We start from the raw sequence: 19,907 nt of genomic DNA on the forward strand, positions 1-19,907 counted from the left end.
AAGTGTAGAATAATTTTGTTCAGTCTTGAATCTTAGTTGAAAATACAGCTAAAGACAATCTGTTTGATAACACTTGACTCTCGGTGATAATGATGTCAGTATTTGGGCTTTTAGACCTAAAAGTTAATGGCAAACAACATGAAAGTTAAACATGGGGAAGTAGCTATTGTAAGCTTATCATCATAAAACATTTTTCCTTGTGATATTAAACCTGTAAGTTTGGATTGACTTATCATTTAATCAATTTTTCAATGCACTCAACACATACACAGATGATAACAAGAGCAAGTGATGTGTCAAATTTTTATCCGAACCTGAGAATCTGTGTGTGCTTATTAAGAACTTTTCAGCAACTCATGCTGCTCAAAAGGGGCAACTAACATGACAGGGCTGTTTAGCTGTATTGTTGGTAGAATTTGCATGAAAATGAACTCACTCCATAATAGGCTGTGGGGTAATAGCATCCAATCTGTTGTCTGCCCTTATTTAATTGCTGATTTAATGTTGATACATCATGTGAGCAACAGGAATATTGTTCATTTAAATCTGCTGATAACATCACACTGGAAAATACAGTGTTGTATCTCCACTCTGCAGCGTCCACTTTAAATGCGAATGTGGATGACAAGTTGTCAGTATAATATGCACTTTATATACACTGATAATAGCCATGAAACAAATTTGACAGAGGTCACTGATGTTTGTGTTCAAACCCTTTTTTAAAAGTCATTATACTGACATTGTTCAAGATATTGTGCTCTTTTTCATAGGAAATATCATTTAAATGTTCCAAGCAATGACCTGTTTGTCCTATTAATTCCTAAATATTAAGTATAAAGTATGCATGAAAAATATTCATATTCACCTCTACAGATTCATAAAACATACATTCGTCTCACACTATAGTGTATTTGTTGCAGCCGTAGTTATGATAGTGGGTTACCTGGGATTGGGAAAGGCAGGGGCCAGGGGCCATTTTGCACGTTCATATGAACAATGGCACACTAAAATTTTGAAGGTATACCATTGATACATTGATACAAATTTTTAATTTAGAAAATAGCTAATAATCCTGCAAATGGTCCATTGTCAAAGTTCTCTTTCCCAATCCCAGGAAAATATATTCTTAAAAAAAAGTAGGAGTATACGTCGTGTATTTTCTACAACTTTATTTTTACTTTTATCTTGGATACAGACAGTTCTTGTTATCATAATCATGTAATGCATTTTGCTTTACGCTGAGAATGTTTGTCTGCCTTCATATGCAGGAGATACATGCAGGATAGACATGCTGTACAATATGTATAATACATACTGCACTAGGTAGGAGAATATTGAACAAATTGTTTCCTTGTTGAATTTTCCTCCATCATGTCAAAAATGATCTGATCATATAACTTCTGGAGAAACATAGCAAGCTCAAACGTTCTGTCGACGGTTGAAAGTAAAAGTTTTGTATCAGTTACTTAAGATTCGCTTTTTGATATTGTTTACGTGAAGGATACTTGAAGAAATGTTCATCTGTACTTGTTTTAGATTCATAATGGATCATAGATTATTTGAATGATAAGTTTCAAACTGTATGCAATGTTAAAAGTGTAAATGGTTCCTTGATTTCGCTCAAGATGAAGTTACACTGTGCTGGTTCTAGTCTGAGTTATGTGAGGAGAGCTCTTTGTTGGACTTCACTGATGCAGGAAGTATATATTACACGTTCCTTATGATGGGAGGTCAGTCAATACTAGCATGAGGACATGATTCAGTATATTCAGCCTTGGTTCATAATGAAATTGAGTTGAATATAAAGACTTAAGAAAATTTAATGTTTATATACTCAATTTTCTATTTTGTAGCAAGGCAACTTTCGGTGTTTCATTAGCAACAATAATCTTTTGACTCAGTGGGTTGGCATTAATGAAATATTTTACTGTACATTTTTACTTTTTAAATATATTATTGTTGATATATGTTACAATCCTTGATAACTCTACTATTAATATTTACGATGGTAATTTGACAATTGATCCCTGGCATACTGGATGAATTGTTCATTCCTTTCATCCACACATTCAAGCATAAATACTGTCTGTTTAAAATGTGTATAATTCTGGTTCAAATGCCTGAAGAATTAGTTATTCTTGGGACAAAATTCATTGTTTTCATAGAAACTATCTTTAGTTTTTTAACAGTATATGGTGTATCCATTTGTTTCAACCTTCTGTTGACATTTTGAAGTTAAATCTGTTACTCAGTAAAATGTTTGAGGTCTGGGTTTTTCAAATATGTTTTACTTTAAAAAAAACTTGTAGAAAAATGAGTAAATTCATGGTCAGTAATTATTACTTCTTCTAACGCAATAAACACAAGCTGAACTTTCAGCTTTTGTTTGAACATTGGTCCAGAACCATATAAGAAGTAAATATTTGCTGAAATCAGTCACTGTTGTAATTGCTGTTGAAACCATCTTGTTTTCTGTGTGGAATACATTAAATGGTCTGACGTGAATCTGGGCTGTCAGAATCACTGAAATGCATGAAGGAACATTTTTGACTGATTAGTTGCTATATGGGAGTTGTTTTTAATTTCATCTTGTTAATAATAAGCATGATTTATAGCCTTATTGGATTAACATGATAGTGATGGCAATGTATTGTAAACATCTGGATATCCATATTATCAATTTATTATCAGATTATCAGCCATATCCATCAACCATACAATGTCACAGTTCAGTTCACATACAATGAGCATTAAGTCTGTGGCTCAGGCACTGGCCCGAATCCAAATTCTATTCAATCAAGTAATACTAGTAGTCCACATAACATCTGTTGGAATTATACTAAGGGCCAACTTCTTGGCTTAGACTGATGACTGATCCCTGAAGTTTTGTTCAATTTCTTAATAACACTAGAAAATGTCCCATCAAAAGTTCATCCTGTCAAGATCATGTTCTGATGCAATTTGTGCCTAACAAAATCATGCCTTCAATCATCTCATCCATCATGTTTATATACTGAGACTCATTGCTATTACATAAAGTGATTCATCATCAGTTTGGGAGTGATGTAACTCTAGTGCCCTTGCCCTGCTAACTGATTCATGTTATTGAAATGGGATGATGTTACCAATTAGCAGCATGCTGACTCAAAATAATAGTATATTACTACCTGTACTTCATGCTAGATATGTAAAAGTAAGAGAGCAATAGAAAGCTTATTTTGTTTATTTCAGATATGTTTTTTTATGTGTTTTCGTAAATGATTATTTTATAAGAAGTCTGAATATTGTATTTTTCTCAGTGTTCTTTATGACAATGTATACTTGGTAGTATTACAGATATTGTATTCACAACTCAAAATAGCATAAACAGCCCCCTATGAATTAATGTAAAATATTCCTCACATCAGAACTTACAGAACCGATTCACTCTGGACATTTTTTCCTAAATTACTCATAGGTCATAGGTTTTTCTGTAATTATATCATAGGTCATAAGCTGTTATTGGTTCCACAAGGAATTTAGTATAACTGGTAGCTGTTAGCCTAAACTGACTGTGTAGTTGACATCTGATCACAGGCATCATGTGTTGGGAGAGTATCACATGCTGTCACAATAGTATCATGTGTTACAGACAAGTATCGTCCAGTGATAACAGTGAGATGATAACACAAAATCGGTGTATGGCTGTGTTCCATTGTAATCACGATATAATAGGTCAGTCGTATGTTCTCCCTCACTCACCTGTCAAGAAAGTGATTTTGTAGATGATACTAGGTCATTTAGATTAAAAGTTGAAAGTCAGCTCTTTGCTTTTGTCAAGGGGGTACACAAAGTGTATGTCCTAGACTACTGTCTGTCAGACATGGGGTGGTGGGGTAGCCCAAATGGTGAATGCATTTGCTTGTCATATGGCCCAGGTTCGATCCCCAACAACGTGTGTCTGTGAAGCCTATTTCACATGTTCCCCGGGGATGGAAAAGACAGGGGCCATGGGCCATTTTGCACATTAGAACGAAAAATGGCCAATTAAAATTTGGAAGTTTACTATTGATACAAGGGCAGTGGTCCATTCAAAATTCAGAAAATGGCGAATAATCCTGAAAATGGCTCATTGTCAAAGTTCTCTTTCCCAGTCCCTGGTCCCCTGTCGTGGCATTGTTGGAATATAGCTGAAATTGGCATAAAACTCACTCACTCACTCACTCACTCACTCACTCACTCACTCACTCACTCACTCACTCACTCACTCACTCACTCACTCACTCACTCACTCACTCACTCTTTTTTGTGGAAATTAGTTTCCTTACCCTGAGAATATGAGTTTGAATCCCCCATGGACTCAACCCCAAAATGTACTAGAAAGTGTACTCTGCTAAGCAAGTGTGATCACAAGTTATGATGTCTAACAATCAGATAGTTGCAAGGCTGTGTACTCATTTTTTTCCATAGAGAGTTATGGCCCATTGGCTTGCAAGAACCTTGTGGTCACATGTTCAAATACCAGATATCCTCTGATTTTGAATGTTTGGGTGCATCTCCCGTCTTTGCTGGTTTCTCAGAATTGGTAAAACACTAATGCATTGCCTTTGGCTGTTATGCATATCTTCAAGTGTTTATTTTGTCACTACTTCTTTCTGCTGGCATGTTCAGCTTATGATTATATGTCACCTAAAACAAACAGCTTTACACTAGTATCACGGAATTATAAAACACCTGAAGTCTGTTGTGACTACTGCATGCAAAGTGATAAAGGAATGTATGTGATATTTTCAGACTTTAACTCCCTTGTTTAGCTGCGATAAGTGAAATTATACAACTTAATGTCTCAATGACCGAATCTATCTTTAGGTGGAAGTAGTGAACTTTTGAACTGAATTGACAGTAATGTATATATCAGCAATGAGAATTTAGTCCCTTGTGGTCATAAATACTCATATGAAAGAAACCAGGTATCAATATTCACTGAGAATGTATCCCCTTTTCCCCAGTATTTTTTCTCTCTTTCACTCCATCATTCCTTTCTTCCTACACTCCTATTTTCTTCTTTCTTTTCTCTCTTCTTCATTTTCCTTATTCCTTCTCTCTCCTACTCCACTCTCTTCGTAATTTCTCTTATCCCCACCCTCTCCTGTTGCCATCTTTTTCTCTTTCCCCCCTCTCTCTCTCTCTTTCTCTTTCTCTCTTTTCTCTATTTCTTGCTCTCTCTTCCTCCTCTTCTCTCACCCTGCCCTACCACACACAGAAAGTTAATATCTGAAATACTGCTAGCCCATATCCTATCTAAATATATACAAAACATACTAGTGGGCTAGTGTTTGGGTACAAAGAAACATGTTAGTATCCTATACCAGTTACAACAGCGTTTGTGTGTCATCAGTAGGTCCGACTGCGATAGTAAGATGAGTTGACACAGTTGAAGTGAAATCCTCTCCTTCTGGAGGACACACTTCCTGGTTTGTGGCTGATTGATAGGGCTGTGACAGGCAGTGACTAGCCCATGATGGTCACCAGCTTCCTGGACCATGGTCCATACATCATGTCATTACCACCCACATACTCTCAGACCACTAGAGGTGTGACAATACAGAAAATTCATGATACGATACCTATCATGATATCTTGGAGTGATACGATACGAATCGATAACACAGTGTTGGCTGAAGAGCAGGTCTTTTTGTCTTGGACGCACAAATAGGAGTTTAAACGCACCAACGTAAACGTACATCTGTGTGTACATGTCCTAGCGTATTGGGTTAATTCATGTCAAAGACGACTGTGAAATGTTTAAAAACATTTCTGGGGCATAAACTCTTCTGTTTGTTAAACAGAGCCAGTTTTATTTGTCTCGCACTTTTCATGACCAATACCCAAACCCGTTACTTGATTTACTTCTATTTTCGGTTTTGCATAAATTAACGTACGCTGTGGTCCATAGGTTTCTTCAGCCAATCAGATGATACCTTTTGAAGGGCTCGGCAACGTTCTTAATTTGTTTTGCTTGGGGATTGGTCGAAAACATCACGAACTCGTGTTAATCTAAAAATAGCCAGGCAGGCCAAGGGTATTCGTCAGAACGGGGTAACGGCGCAAACAAATTTAATGCAGAATAAATGCGAAAACTTGATATGGGCATTGTTTTTCTTTTATGGACTCTAAATATTTTGATATTCTACAACAGACTTCTTGTGTTTTTTTTTTCTTAGAATTCGTCAGAGTGAGTGAATATATAATCATCGTCCATGAAAGTTTGTTATTTAACTTGTTCCGTGAGGTATGGCACATCCTTATAAGGTAGTCATTTACTACGTTGCGTAAATTTGACAGCTCCAGCGATGACAAGCCATCGTATTCGGGCTAGTTTAGTCAGTTGGTTTGGCAATACTACTGCTCAAAAATCATTACCAGCTGAGAAAACTGGTGAAAATAATGACAGAAAATGAACCTTTGCAAAAGAAACAAAAAGTTGAAAAGCGATTTCAAAGTCACTGACTTACAAAGTACAACAGGTTAAGATTTGAGAGATCACTTGGCATGACTTACCATGTCTGTATTTCTGAAAGCAAGACCAATGCATTTACTGTTGGCTGCCATAATTATAGGCATTCCACTCTGGTCAGGCACATGCAGGCTGATGACCACAATTCTGCTATTCAAACTACATCTCTGAGACAGAACACGTCTACAGTTGTCTCAGAAGTGCTGAATGACAATCTTTACAACCACTGTGTTCTATTGTTAATGCTATATTACAAGCAAAACATGGACCCTTCCATTTTGTTTTGGGACCCCTAATTTTTAAGTGAAGGGGTCCAATTGACCCCAAGAAAATTTAAGCCAGAGCAGACACTGATAACATCATGATATGCTATCCTCAGTCATTTTTTAAAAAAATGTATATTTTGATATCAGTTAACAGTGCAAGTACTGACATAACTGTCAATTTCAATGGCAAGTAACAATTTTGTGGTGAACAATATATATCATGATATGGAAAAATTATCAATATATTTATCATTCGATAAAGTTTTGTGATTATCGATACTACGATATATCGTCACAGCTCTACAGACCACCTCCGTGGTGTTGAAGTTAGAGCGTCTGCTGGAATTGGAAGGTTCGATACCCAGCCGCGTCATACCAAACGATGTTAAACTATGGTACTTGTTCTTCGTGTCTGGTACTTTACATTAATGGGTACAAGGACTGGTCGGCACAGTGTCAGCATTCTGTATTCGAATGGGATATTCATGCTAAAATGCAGCATGGTGTCTCAGTGGGCTAGCAGTATATAACCAGCTTCAGCCTGGACTAGTAGAAGCAACCATGCATACAGATGCATACACATTGTCATATGACTATGAGTGAAATATTCTTAAGTGTGACATGAAACCCCATTTCATCTCCACTCTCATTCTGACAGACATCAATGATCTACCCTATAGAACCCCCAAACCTATCAGATCACAGGTTCTGTTTATGTAGGATTGATCTTTTACCCTTATACTGCAGTGCAAGCGAGTTATCTATCAATGAAACTGCAATTCAAGTTGTTAAATATGCTAGCTCCTTGTCAAATATTTGTTGGCTTCCATTAGCATAACAAGTGCCTGTTTTGAGCTAGTTTAGTTGTAAAAAAGGCATGCATGACTAAATAGTGATAATGGTTGTGTGCTGTTTTGTTGAACTGAACCAGTGACCGTGCCTCAGCTGTTAAGATGCAGCATGCTATGAATGTGGTCCTGTTTAATCCTAACCATAACACCATGAGGACATCACTGACTGAGACAGAAGTGGTTCAAGCTGGTTGAGCTGTTGGAGTTGTCGGCGGTCGAGGATGTCCTTTTTCACCAGTGTGAATCCCACACCACACCTGTACAAGGTGTCAGCAGATTAGTCTACATAATCTGTGCTAATCCTTCCACCATGGCCTAATCCTGTAATCTCGTCACCCACACCACTGCCAAGCACCTTACCAGACATTGACACAGTTGTTAGGATGCTAGCATCAACATTCCAGCTGCCTCAGTGCTGATGGCTCTTGATTAACCTCCCAGAGGTGCTGATTGACCACATGCTCCTCTTAACATGCCATGAATGTCAATATTTAAGGAGACAGTAACAGTATGTAGGAGCATTGTTACCATGGTGTTGTGCCAAGAGGATCATGTGAACATTGTAATGGGGACGATTTGCGGAATTTTCATTTATTTCTGCAGTAATTATTTCCTCTTCCACTTGCACAAGTCCTGACTTGCATGTTATGTGTATAAAGAGGAAGTTCAAAGGGTCCTCTACGTGTATTGAGACCCTGTTTAGGAAGACTGAAATGTCTAGGATGTTACGAGTCAAAAAACATTCACATTTATTCAAGTAGACCATTTTTGTGTCTTAATTATGATATTACAGTTTAATCAGCATCAATCAAAATACACCCAGAATGTCAATATTTAAGGAGACAGTAACAGTATATAGGAGCATTTTTACCATAGTGTTGTGCCAAGAGGATCAAGTGAACATTGTAATGGGGACGATTTGCTGAATTCTGATTTATTTCTACAGTAATTACTTCCTCTTCCTCTTGTAAAGATCCTGACTTGCATGTTATGTGTATGAGGAGGAAGTTCGAAGAGTCCTCACCATGTATCGAAACCTGGTTTGTAGAAATTATCAGTCAAAGGTGTTTAGGTTGAAGCAATGTCATAACATGTCCTAATGTACCTGTTGCAGCTTAGTGGCAGTGTGGTACCCTAGTGGTTAAAACATTCGCTCTTCATGCTGGGTTCAATTCTCCACATGGGCACAATATATGAAGCCTATTTTGGTGTCTCCCTTACATGATATTGCTGTAATATTTCTAAGAGTGATGCTAAACTACTTTCACACACTAACTTTTAAAACAATTAAATAAGATAAATCACAATGTTTACAGTATTTTTAGTGTCTCTTGATTCAAATACAGCAGAAAACTTCAAGGATTCCAAGAGCCTTTTATATTTCTGAGACCAGGTGAAGGAGTATTGAGGTGATAATCCATCTTATGGTCTAAATATATTATTCATTGGCTGAAAACACTCAAAACACATCCAGAAATGCCAGATTTAGGTAGTAAGGACACAGATAATGGCAAATGTTCCAAATGGTTTGAAATCTTCAGAAGCAGTTAACATTTGAGCAGTCTTATGGGGATACCAGGCTAGAAGTAGTCCCTTGTGTTTTTCAAAACTCGTGAGTGTCAGACCCTGTGTCTTGGTTGATCATGTGTCATCGCTCATTATTTGATCATTGACTTGATTTCTTAAAGGCTGCTCTCCTGAAGCTCGAATGCTGCTTCTTGTGGCATTTAACAACAAATACTTTCTCAGATTGTTTTACTGAACTTACAGATAGGTAAATTTCTGGCCACACAAAGGATGCTTTTCATGCTTTCAAATGACACAAACTGCTATTGGCAAGTGATGCCTTCTTTCACTGGTGTTGAATTTTTGTTCTTATACCTAGCTGCTTCTAGTTTTAGCAAACAACTTGTATATGATAGATGAAAAAGTATGTTGTAATGGGGACAGTTTGCTGAATTCTGATTTATTTCTACAGTAATTATTATTGAAAAATATTGCTTGTTTGGATTTGTGTCTGCCTTACATGCATAAGCCAATCAATAGTGATATGATGCAGACGCATAGGTATGTGCACTCATACATTACTTGTAGACAAGTGAAAATATAAATACACTGGTATTTCCTTCCTGGTATTTTGCATAACATTATAATCCAAAATGAGCTGTGCAAAAGCTAAGCATCAGTACTCGTAATTCAGATGCATCTCATCAGTTGATACTGATAGTTGAAGGCACATGTCTTAGAACATAAAGAAGAGAATATACTTCTGTGTGTCAAGCATGTGTTTGTTAGTCTTCAGGGCTGGTGGGATAGTCCTATGAACATGATGAAAGCTTCTGCTGAAAGTCAAAGTAAGATTGGCATGTCAAACTGTTGGCAGAAGCTAGTTTGCAGGCTTGAATGAAGATATTGGAAGATTCACATGATTGTCCTAGTTGATGTGTATTCTGTGTTGTGATGGGAAGACATGGTGTTTGTAAATCGACATTAGTCCTGAGTTTCAGAGGTTTGTCTGGCCCACTGAAAATTTACAGGAGTCATAGAATAAAAATTAAACAGACATTCAGATTTAACTGAAATTATTAAGAAACATAAAATTTCTAAAAAGTAAACAAATGTGATGTGTCACATATATGACAACTTCAGTCAAAGTCATTGTGAAATATTCATATATCATCATCAGTTTTTCCAGATTTGTCAGAGGGCCCAACACTATCAGTAAAAACTGATACTACAAGTTTGCATTTACAGACAGGCATGCAAAGACACACATGCTCACACTCACACACAGAGGAATTACTTGTTCCAGGTTAGCAGAGTGGTACTGATAGTTTTGCCCTGGAGCACCTAGCTTAAGTCTCATTCAGCTTAGAGCGATCTTTTGATCTTATCAATGATGATTTGGAGATTTTACATGGGCTTCCTGCCACTATGCATTTTTGGTGGGGAATCAAAGCTCCAGATAAGCTTTAGCTTATGTGCATACTGTACCTATTGTATTATTTTGAGTGGGTATCATGAATGCTAAGTGGATATTTTATTTTCTGTTACCCACTGCTTTCAATATGTGGGTATTCATGTATTTTAACATTTTTAACGCAGAATTGGTACGTGACAATTATTTTCCAATGCGGCGTTGGATATTTTCTATGCATATTTTACCCAGATATGCTGTTTGTCTGGGCCTCTTGGGGTTAACCATTTAGTGTCATAGTGAAGAAAAAGCAACCTGAAGGTGTTGGATATTTAGTTTGCAAATTTAATTTTTGTATTTTAAATTTTTACATTGTCTGAACTATGGTTTATATAGCCATGATCACATGACATGAATTAAGTTATGAGTACTGGCAAGCAAGTATAAGTTGTGCACCAGCCTGACAGTTGACCCGTTTTAGCTGTATTGGCAATTAGGCCCCAGGTCATGTGGGATCAAATGTAGTTGCTATACTGAACAGGTGAAAGTCTTATGTGCAGCTATGTGCAAAAGTAATTTCATCATCATGCAGTGCACTTGCGTGAGCCTACGTATATTCTCTCCCTCTTACAAACCAAATGGGTTTGCTCATAACCCTGCACCATCTACTTCTCGTAAACACATTCTCTGTGCCAGTCCAACTTACCCTGCCTGTAGTAATAAGAGTTGTTGAGTGACATAGGTCCACAGCTTATTGAGGCTAGCCGACAGTCAGTATGCTGTACAGTTAGGATTATATTTGGATTAATGTTATACTGATAACAGCAGTTAAGTGATAGAGACATATACTTGTCAGGACTTCTCTGAAATAAGCTCTAGTATATAATGATCATTCAGGCAAAGGTCGTCCTGAATTGGTCAGTACGACTGAAGCATGTAATTGAGATGTGGAATAGCTTGAAATATTATCTATAGAGATGAATTCATATCAGGTTTTGCTTGTAACATGTTAAAAGTTTTGAAGTCTTTGATAGTTCTTGAATGTAGATCGGGTATTAAGGATGTTTTGATAATAACTGCTGTGCTTTTAGAAACAATGGCCATGTTGAATTTCCCAATCCTGTGGACCTGTGAAGGTCCTGGGTAGAATAGATCTTAAGGAACCCATGCTTGCCATAAAAGGCGACTCGTAAGAGGTGACCAATGGGATCAGGTGGTTAGACATGCTGACTTGGTTGACACATCATTGGTCCCCAATTGCGCAGATCAATGCTCATGCTGTTGGTCACTGTATTGTCAGGTCCAGACTCGATTATTTACAGACTGCCACCATATAGCTGGAATATTTAATGAGTTTTTTTTATAAAATTAACCTCACTCCCAATCCTGTGGGAGTCCTTACTTTTGGGTTAGCCTAATGGTTTAAGCATCCACTTGTCATGCTGAAGTTCCCTGGTTTGTTCCTCACATGTGCGAGGTCCATTTGTGATGTCATGGTATTGCTGGAATAGTGCTAAAAGCAATGCAAAACATTGCTCACTCACTCATTTTTGCTGTAAGTAGGAAACAGTCAAAGAGTCACTGTAGTTAATTATTTTTAGGTGAACATGTTGATGTCAAATGTTTTCTTCAAATGTTGACTTTACGCAAGTTTAGTCAGAAGACTTTTTATTAACTTGGCGATATTGGCATTGTCAGGCTGGTGATAGGTTTTAAGTTAGTGGTTAGAAGTACTTGGCCTACTGACACACATTTTTAGAGATCTTCCTCATAGTGCTGTTGTAATGACTCAATACTTACAACACTGTCAGTATAATGATGTCCTCCTTACATTGATGTGATGTAGCGTGAGGTTTCAGGAAATACAGAAAAATATCCTGGTCCAGGGACCTGTAAAGATTCGGTTTAGGATTTCATTTGAGCAACCCTTGTCATAAGAGGCAATTAGCAGGATTGGTGGTCAGACACGCTGACTTGGTTAATGCATGTCATTGCATCCAGATTTCATAGATCAATGCTCATTATGTTGATCACTGGATTGTCTGGTCCAGATTCAGTTAATTACAGACTATAGGGATTGACAAAAATAACTAATCATAAGTCAATTATCAGTAATTATGGAAGAAGTTACTTTGTGCAAAAATGTAAAAAAATGTCTGAAAGAAATTAACTTAAATTCAAACCCCTAGTGAGTGGAGACATGTTTATGCAAGAGTTACTAACAAAACAACACCCTGAACATAATGTAGAAATGGCCCATGATTAAAAACCAAACTTTATGTATTGTATGGGTAAATCAAACCAGTATTCTGTCACAAACGTTTATGTACAGTATTATCAATGACACTACTTTCATATTGATAATCTTTAATATATTTTTTCTGTCAATGATATTTTTGATTATTGCAATTTATATCCACCTATACCCTGGTCACTTTGACCAGATGAAGTATGATCAGGGATCATCTATTATGTGGTCACTGGTGTGATAAACCAAGTTATCTAGCATACCAACCTGAAGTACTAAGTATATGATAAACAAACATGACACAAACTATTCTATGACACACTAAATTACAAGTGTGTCATCTTGTGTCTCGGTCTCGGAATTAGAAAAGATTCTCAGAGATATGTTCTTTCATCAGAATTATGTATCATCAAATGAAAAACAATTCATATTAGGCTAAATTAATCAGCCAGAAATTGAATCTTCAATAGAAAGATTTATGTATGTTGTAAGTGGCAGCAAGATGTCAAGAAGCGCTGTTCACTCCATTACTCAGATCAGTGTCTAGCTGTGCGGGTCACTTGTTTTAATGTATACAGCTCTAGTAGTGGCAGCACATGGACTTGAGGAGGTAGGAGGATTAAGTGGAGACTTGTTAGTACTGCTGCAGCCAGTAAGCTATGAGTCATAACCTGCCTAATTACTAAGTGTTTACTGCAGGCATTGGAGGGAAGGATGCCCGCTGGTAGTGACTGTATCCAGTTACTAGTCCAGTAAATATTGTACTCTTGGTTTGAGGCACGGATAGTGATAAACTGTGCAGGGATAAGTATTTGCTGTTTTAGTGTTACTGGCACTGAATACTGTACATAATAATTATTACTATTGGTTTGATGCAGGGATAGTGATAAACTGTGCCAGGATAATAACTATATGCTGTTTTAGTGTTACTGGCACTGAATATTGTACATAATAATTATTACTGAGGCAGGGATAGTGATGAACGGTGCAATGATAGTAACTGTATGCTGATACTAGTCATGTAAATATATTACAGAATTTTTGTAACTCTCTTTTTGAGGCACAGATTTTGGTTGGTCATCATTGTATCCAGTGATGCTAACTGAGGCAAGGGTGTTGGCTAATGCTTATTCCATTAATATGTATGATTTTGAAAGTAATAAATAAACCTACTTAAAGCGAAAAGGAGCTCTAGTGAAGTGGGAGATCCTGGTCCTGGGGAAAGTCTAAACTTGCTTCATTTTGGGCATAAACATTGCAGAGAGGCTAGGCAGTAGTGAAAATAATGTGGTTGAGGGATTGTGAGACAGGCTAGGATGCTGATCTGCTCTACTATATTCAGTAACTAGGCCACAGCAACTGTGTACTGCTATTCTGTATTGTGTGGGTGTCTACAGAAAAGAACAAACATGCATGAATTACATAGGTTTTTTTGTCAGCTTGGTATCATGATTTATATTTGAAGAGGAAATCAGAGGAATACATTGTTAACACAGGTGCTATCAGCTTTAGTTGCATGTGATACTGTAAACTGCGTCTAAGGAAGACTGTGACTCTGGTTTCTGCAGTTGTCAGTAATTAGGATATCTTCTCTGTGTAACCAGTAAAGTAATGCTTTTTCGTGAAAGGTGAGTACTGGGATCAGCTGGTCAGGCTCACTGACTTCATGAACACATGTCATTTGGCACATGACAAATTTCCCAAATGCATAAATTGATGCACATGCTGTTGATCACTGGTTTGTCATGTCCAGATTCTACTATTTATAGAGCACCACCATATATCTGGAATAATGCTGAGTGTAATATTTAACAAATAACAAAAGAAACATTTTCAATATGATTAGTACATAAGGATAATGATGATATATATTTTCAGCACGTACATCATCAGTTTAGCGTACAATTATCCATTTGATTTGTAATAGTGTACTTAATCTCTGCTCAAAATTAACAATGTGTGTAGTGACAAACATGACAATGCAGTGTTAGCCATGACTACTAGTACTGTGATTCCCTGTCTTTGATGTAGATTTTGACTGGGAGTGGGACTAACAACCATGAGATAGCTTTGTCAATCAGGAATGATTGTTTCTTCATACATTAACATCAACTTGCTGCAGTCTTTGCGCTACAAGACCATTGTGTCCCCATGACATGGTTCTTACAAGTTGAAAGTTTTTGAAAATATGTAACTAAGCAACTGTTCAACACTGTTCAAATTACTACATCCCATACTGAACTTGATTTTTTACTGAATCGTTTCAATAATGTAACCGCTGTACTTGTTAAATGACAATTGTCTTGGGAATTAAGTGGGCACTATTTATGTAACTTTAATTATTAGTTGATACGCAAAACGTCAAGTGCTTTTAATGGTTATACTGTAATCATGGTAATCATAGGGGCTGTGTGTAAAGCTTATTCAAAGGAAGTATTCATATAACTGGAACATTGCTGAATTTGCTGTGTAAGTGAATGCTTTGTTGCTGACTGACTCAATAATCAAGTTGTTGATAATTACACCTGATGTAGCTAAGGGCAAACAATACAATTTCTATGGAGTTATTACCATATTTTGAACTAAAGTCGATAAATGTAAGTGAAATAAATGACAGCAATTCAGACTAGTTGTCGACTTAGCAACACATACTGTACAACACACATTAATATTCAGTTACGAGTGGTTTGTTTCAATTGCATTAGAAGTATTGGCAGATTTTGAGAATTAAAAACAGTGTCCCCATAATCATATTTATTTAAGGAATAACTGATTTTAAACTCCAAAAGATTAAAAAGCATATGCCTGTACTTCAGGGAACTTCCTCAATGATGTTTCCTATAACTTGAATTAGAACTGAAAGTGAAACCACTACACCAGGAGACTTTTCTATTCATATCGGTAACAGGAAATGACTTTAACACCATTCATTGTTAGACCAGGTTTTTGCTCTCAACCTCTGCACAAAAATCTGAGAATATTTCAATACATGTGACATCAAAATATGAAGATAAGGTTTCTGAAGGAAAGTTATGGGCTTTACACTGATTTCCTGAAAGTCATTGTCTATTATTCACTTCGATGGAATAGAGATTTAAATAGAAGGGACCTTGCATTACCTTGAAGGAAGTTGACATCCATAAACCATTTCTGAATGCTGTTCAGAGACTTCAGTAGGAAGTACTGCCACATAATCTCAGCCATATTTAGACATAATGATACTTTCTTATAATTCTATTTTTGAAATTTTGAAATTAACACTTTCAGTAATATGAAAATGTAGTGTGACAGTTGCCAAAGCTTTGACCATGTTTAAGAAAGTTATTCCAATGTGTGTTATATGTTCCTGTTGACTTTATAATTCAAGTTTCTCCCCTAACATGATGTGTCTGTAGAGATGTATCTTGTATTTAGTTGGAGATGTAAGTGTGCTGTCTTTGTGTTGGTGGTGTCATGGTCAACAGTGACAAATTGGCTTCTGCATTCTGCATTATTTTGCAACTCGTATTTGAACAAGGCATTTAACTTATAGATTATGCAGCAGCAAATTTCATCTAATGCTTGAGGAAATTGAACTTTCCAATATTTAGATGACAACCTTCTTGTTTCAAATGGAATGTTCTGTAGGGAGTTCCTCTATATGCAAATTAGGGTCATTTGTCCAGTCATGGTTCATCTAATACTTGTTCAGCAGTAAGTGGAAATTGTAATCATTGTGAGATAAACTGGGTAACCAAGAATGACCTTTACCCTCACGTTCAGTGATTACAATCTTTATTGTTTCAGGTGGGTAGAGTAGAAAGAGACTGTCCTCTTGTTGCTGGTCACAAAGCGGCTGTGCTGGACATAGCCTGGTGTCCCCATAATGATGATGTCATTGCCAGTGCATCAGAGGATTGTACTATCAAGATCTGGCAGATACCTGAGGGTGGCCTCACAAAACCGCTGACCGAGCCAGTGGTTGACTTGGTAGCCCACCAGCGTAGGGTCAGCTGTGTTAAGTGGCACCCAACTGCACACAATGTGCTGCTCAGTGCAGGTAAGCTTTCAAACACAGTTTCCCTTAGTACAGTTAAGAATGATAGTATGTAGGACTGCATTGGGTATACATTCCGATATATCACCACTACATCCTGGATGCATCTAGGGCTCGGTCCAATGAAGTTTTTACATCCCTTGGTTAGCTTTTTATCCAATCACGTGTCTACGCTTGGAAGTTGACAGTACTAATAACAACTCACTCACACTTTTTAAATTATCTAACAGATTAAACCTGGCAACACAAACAATGCAGAGTTACTCTGAAAGAGTTTTTGCATATTTTGTAAAAGTTTCGGACCTGTCAATTTGTTTGTATGATTTCCCCCAAATCTGAATCACACTGTGAACAATCCCTCGCAGATGCAGCCTCTATCTTTGTTTACACTAGCACTCCACTGTAATGGCATCTGATCTGATTGGCTACTGTGAGAATCCAGAGCCAGCAAAGGGAGGTAATAAAATTATCGGGCCGTAGATGCATCCAGGGTATAGTGGAGACTTGTCAAGGATGGGTATAACCAGTATACTTGTAACTGAATTTAGCATTTAAGTTATGTATATTGTAATATATTTTTTTCTGAGAACCTATACATGGGTAAGAAATATTAACAGTTTTTAACTTTAATAATCTCTGTGGTTTAAGTTAAAATATACTCATACTTACCATCACCTATAATCTTTCCCTTCATAATTAATTCACTAAATGAGACTCTTTACATATTGTATAAACAGGACAGTATCTCTGACTATCCAACCCGGTTTCAAGATTGATGTTATCAGAACTGTATCACTTGCTATTAGAGTCAGTTTCAGTTTGAGAACTGTTTGGCATACTCAGTAAATGAACTATTAAGGTTAATACCAATTCTGTTGGCAAGAAATTTAATCATGGCTAGATGCGTATCCTGGTAACCTACTTATCAAATATGAGGTTATGTCTAAGAAGTAAAAGGACAAATATTCACTCACTCACTCACTCCAGGTGTTTAAACAGTAATGTGATTTTCAGGTTCGGACAACAAGATCTACATCTGGAATGTTGGAACTGGAGAGGTCTTCACAGAGATTGATCTTCCTGATCTACCACTCTCTGCTTCCTTTAACTTTAATGGCAGCAAATTTGCCTGCACCTGCAAGGACAAAAAACTTCGAGTGTACAACTCAAGATCAGGGGAATGCTTACAGGTAAATGCTACTCAGGAAATGACTGATTTTAGTCATGAATGTAAATAATTTTACTAAAATTTTAACATTCTACAAATTCTCTCTACCATAAAATGTAAATAAATAATCAATATTTTGGAATTGGCCAATCATGCTTGTAGAAAGCAACTTTTAGTTTTGTCAGTGTTGTCTGTGATTCCATGATCTGAAAAGTAATTTCAGCAACAGGAATGCTGATAATAGATAACGGTTGCACTATTAACAGTATAAGTAAATGAGGTTGAACTGTATGGAGGAATAAGGAATAAGCATATCTGCCAAAACATTGTGTTTCTCACAATAAAAACTATTAGTCCATAAAACTCTCCTCCTAATCTGTACGACTTCTAAATGCCACTCAAAGCCCGGAGTTAAATGATATGTTGCAGGAAGGGCCAGGTCATGCTGGAGCCAAGCCTGCACAGGTCGCGTACCTCAAGGATGGGCTCATCTTCTCCACTGGCTTCTCTAGAATGAGTGAGAGACAGTATGCATTGTGGGATGAGGTAAGTGACTCCATCACATACACATTCAGTAAACGTTTCAGATAAGCCACTGATTCACTTACATCCACATTCATAGAAATATCAAAGCAAAAATCTGCATCATAGTAAACCATCATCATTCTTTTTCATCCTCATTTTTGCCTTGCTGATTACTCCGAAGCTTCATTCTGCTGAAGGACCTTGGGACCCCTCTATGAACCCCGGGGGCGTGGTGGGCAAGCTGGCTAAAGTGCCAGGCTAGTGATCCAGCAAGGTTGCGGTGTCAGGATCAAGCCCACCTGTGACTGGGTGTGAAAAACCTTGGGGTCAACTTTGTGTGCTGACTCTTTCTGTGGTGTCACAACCTCTAGTGTACAGTACACAACTCTGTGCACGTAATAGAACCCAAAAATCTATTGGCATATGACCAGATGGTGACCACATGAATATGTGCAAACACCTGCACACAGCACTGAATATGTGTCCCAGTCCATCCAGCTGTGAATTTGGTACCTCGTTAGGATGAGAAAGCCACAATAAATTCAGAGCACATAGAGGCTGCAAGAGTTCTTTACTCCCCATGGAGTTGAGATTGATAATACGATAAGACATTGTGATAGACATCCAATGATCAGGGGAAAGAAATGTCAGCACCTTCAGTAAGCACTAGTTGCATGGATATGTGCACTGTATAAATGCCCTGTATTCATTAATTATTACACATGGTAAATATTGATGTTTAAGATGGCTAATTCTGTGTATGTCTGTTTTGTAGAAAGACTTGAGTAAGGCAAAGGAAATGAATGAGTTGGACAACAGCAATGGAGTGATTTTCCCCTTGTATGATGCTGATGTCAACATGGTCTATCTCTGTGGAAAGGTAAGTATGTTATTGTAATATGTAAGTAAGTAAGTATTTGTAATTTCAAGTTTTGTAAATAACTCCTTAGGACTTACATTGAAACATATACAGACATAATTTTCCATATGATTTTCCTTGAATGTGCTTACTGCAATACAGTATTGTTTGTGAACTGTTTTGTAGAATCCTTTTGCTCCTTTTGTAAACAGCCAACAAAACGTTATCTGACCTGCCTACCTGGCATATTTTGGCATATTTTTCATGATTTTTTATCATTAAATACAATTATATACCCACATAACAGATTGTAGTATTTTTTTTGTATGCTAGTTGAGTTATAGTCGTCAAAAAAATGTCTCATACCACTCTGCAGTTCAAATTTTTAGTGTTAACCATTACTGAGAACGTCCCTGTCTGTTCTTCCAATATTGTTTATCAATGCCATCAACACACATACCTGAGTCTTACCAATATATTCTGATTGCTTATGAATGCAAGAGTATGGCTGACCAAGCCATTGACAGACCCCCAGTTTTGA

At 37.1% G+C, this 19,907-nt stretch overlaps 1 protein-coding gene across 3 annotated transcripts in view; it reads left to right on the forward strand.

Annotated features, from left to right (window-relative positions):
* The window catches only part of LOC137299150 (coronin-1C-like), a 40,505-nt gene that overhangs the window by 1,895 nt on the left and 18,703 nt on the right, over positions 1 to 19,907 (forward strand). For all 3 annotated transcript variants that reach the window (XM_067831717.1, XM_067831701.1, XM_067831709.1), the window contains exons 3-6: positions 16,565 to 16,817; positions 17,829 to 18,004; positions 18,412 to 18,528; positions 19,283 to 19,387. In XM_067831717.1, coding sequence (XP_067687818.1) covers positions 16,565 to 16,817; positions 17,829 to 18,004; positions 18,412 to 18,528; positions 19,283 to 19,387 — 651 coding nt within the window. The remainder of the gene's footprint in view (positions 1 to 16,564; positions 16,818 to 17,828; positions 18,005 to 18,411; positions 18,529 to 19,282; positions 19,388 to 19,907) is intronic.

The sequence above is a fragment of the Haliotis asinina genome, chromosome 1, assembly GCF_037392515.1.
Source record: "Haliotis asinina isolate JCU_RB_2024 chromosome 1, JCU_Hal_asi_v2, whole genome shotgun sequence".
Taxonomy (NCBI): domain Eukaryota; kingdom Metazoa; phylum Mollusca; class Gastropoda; order Lepetellida; family Haliotidae; genus Haliotis; species Haliotis asinina.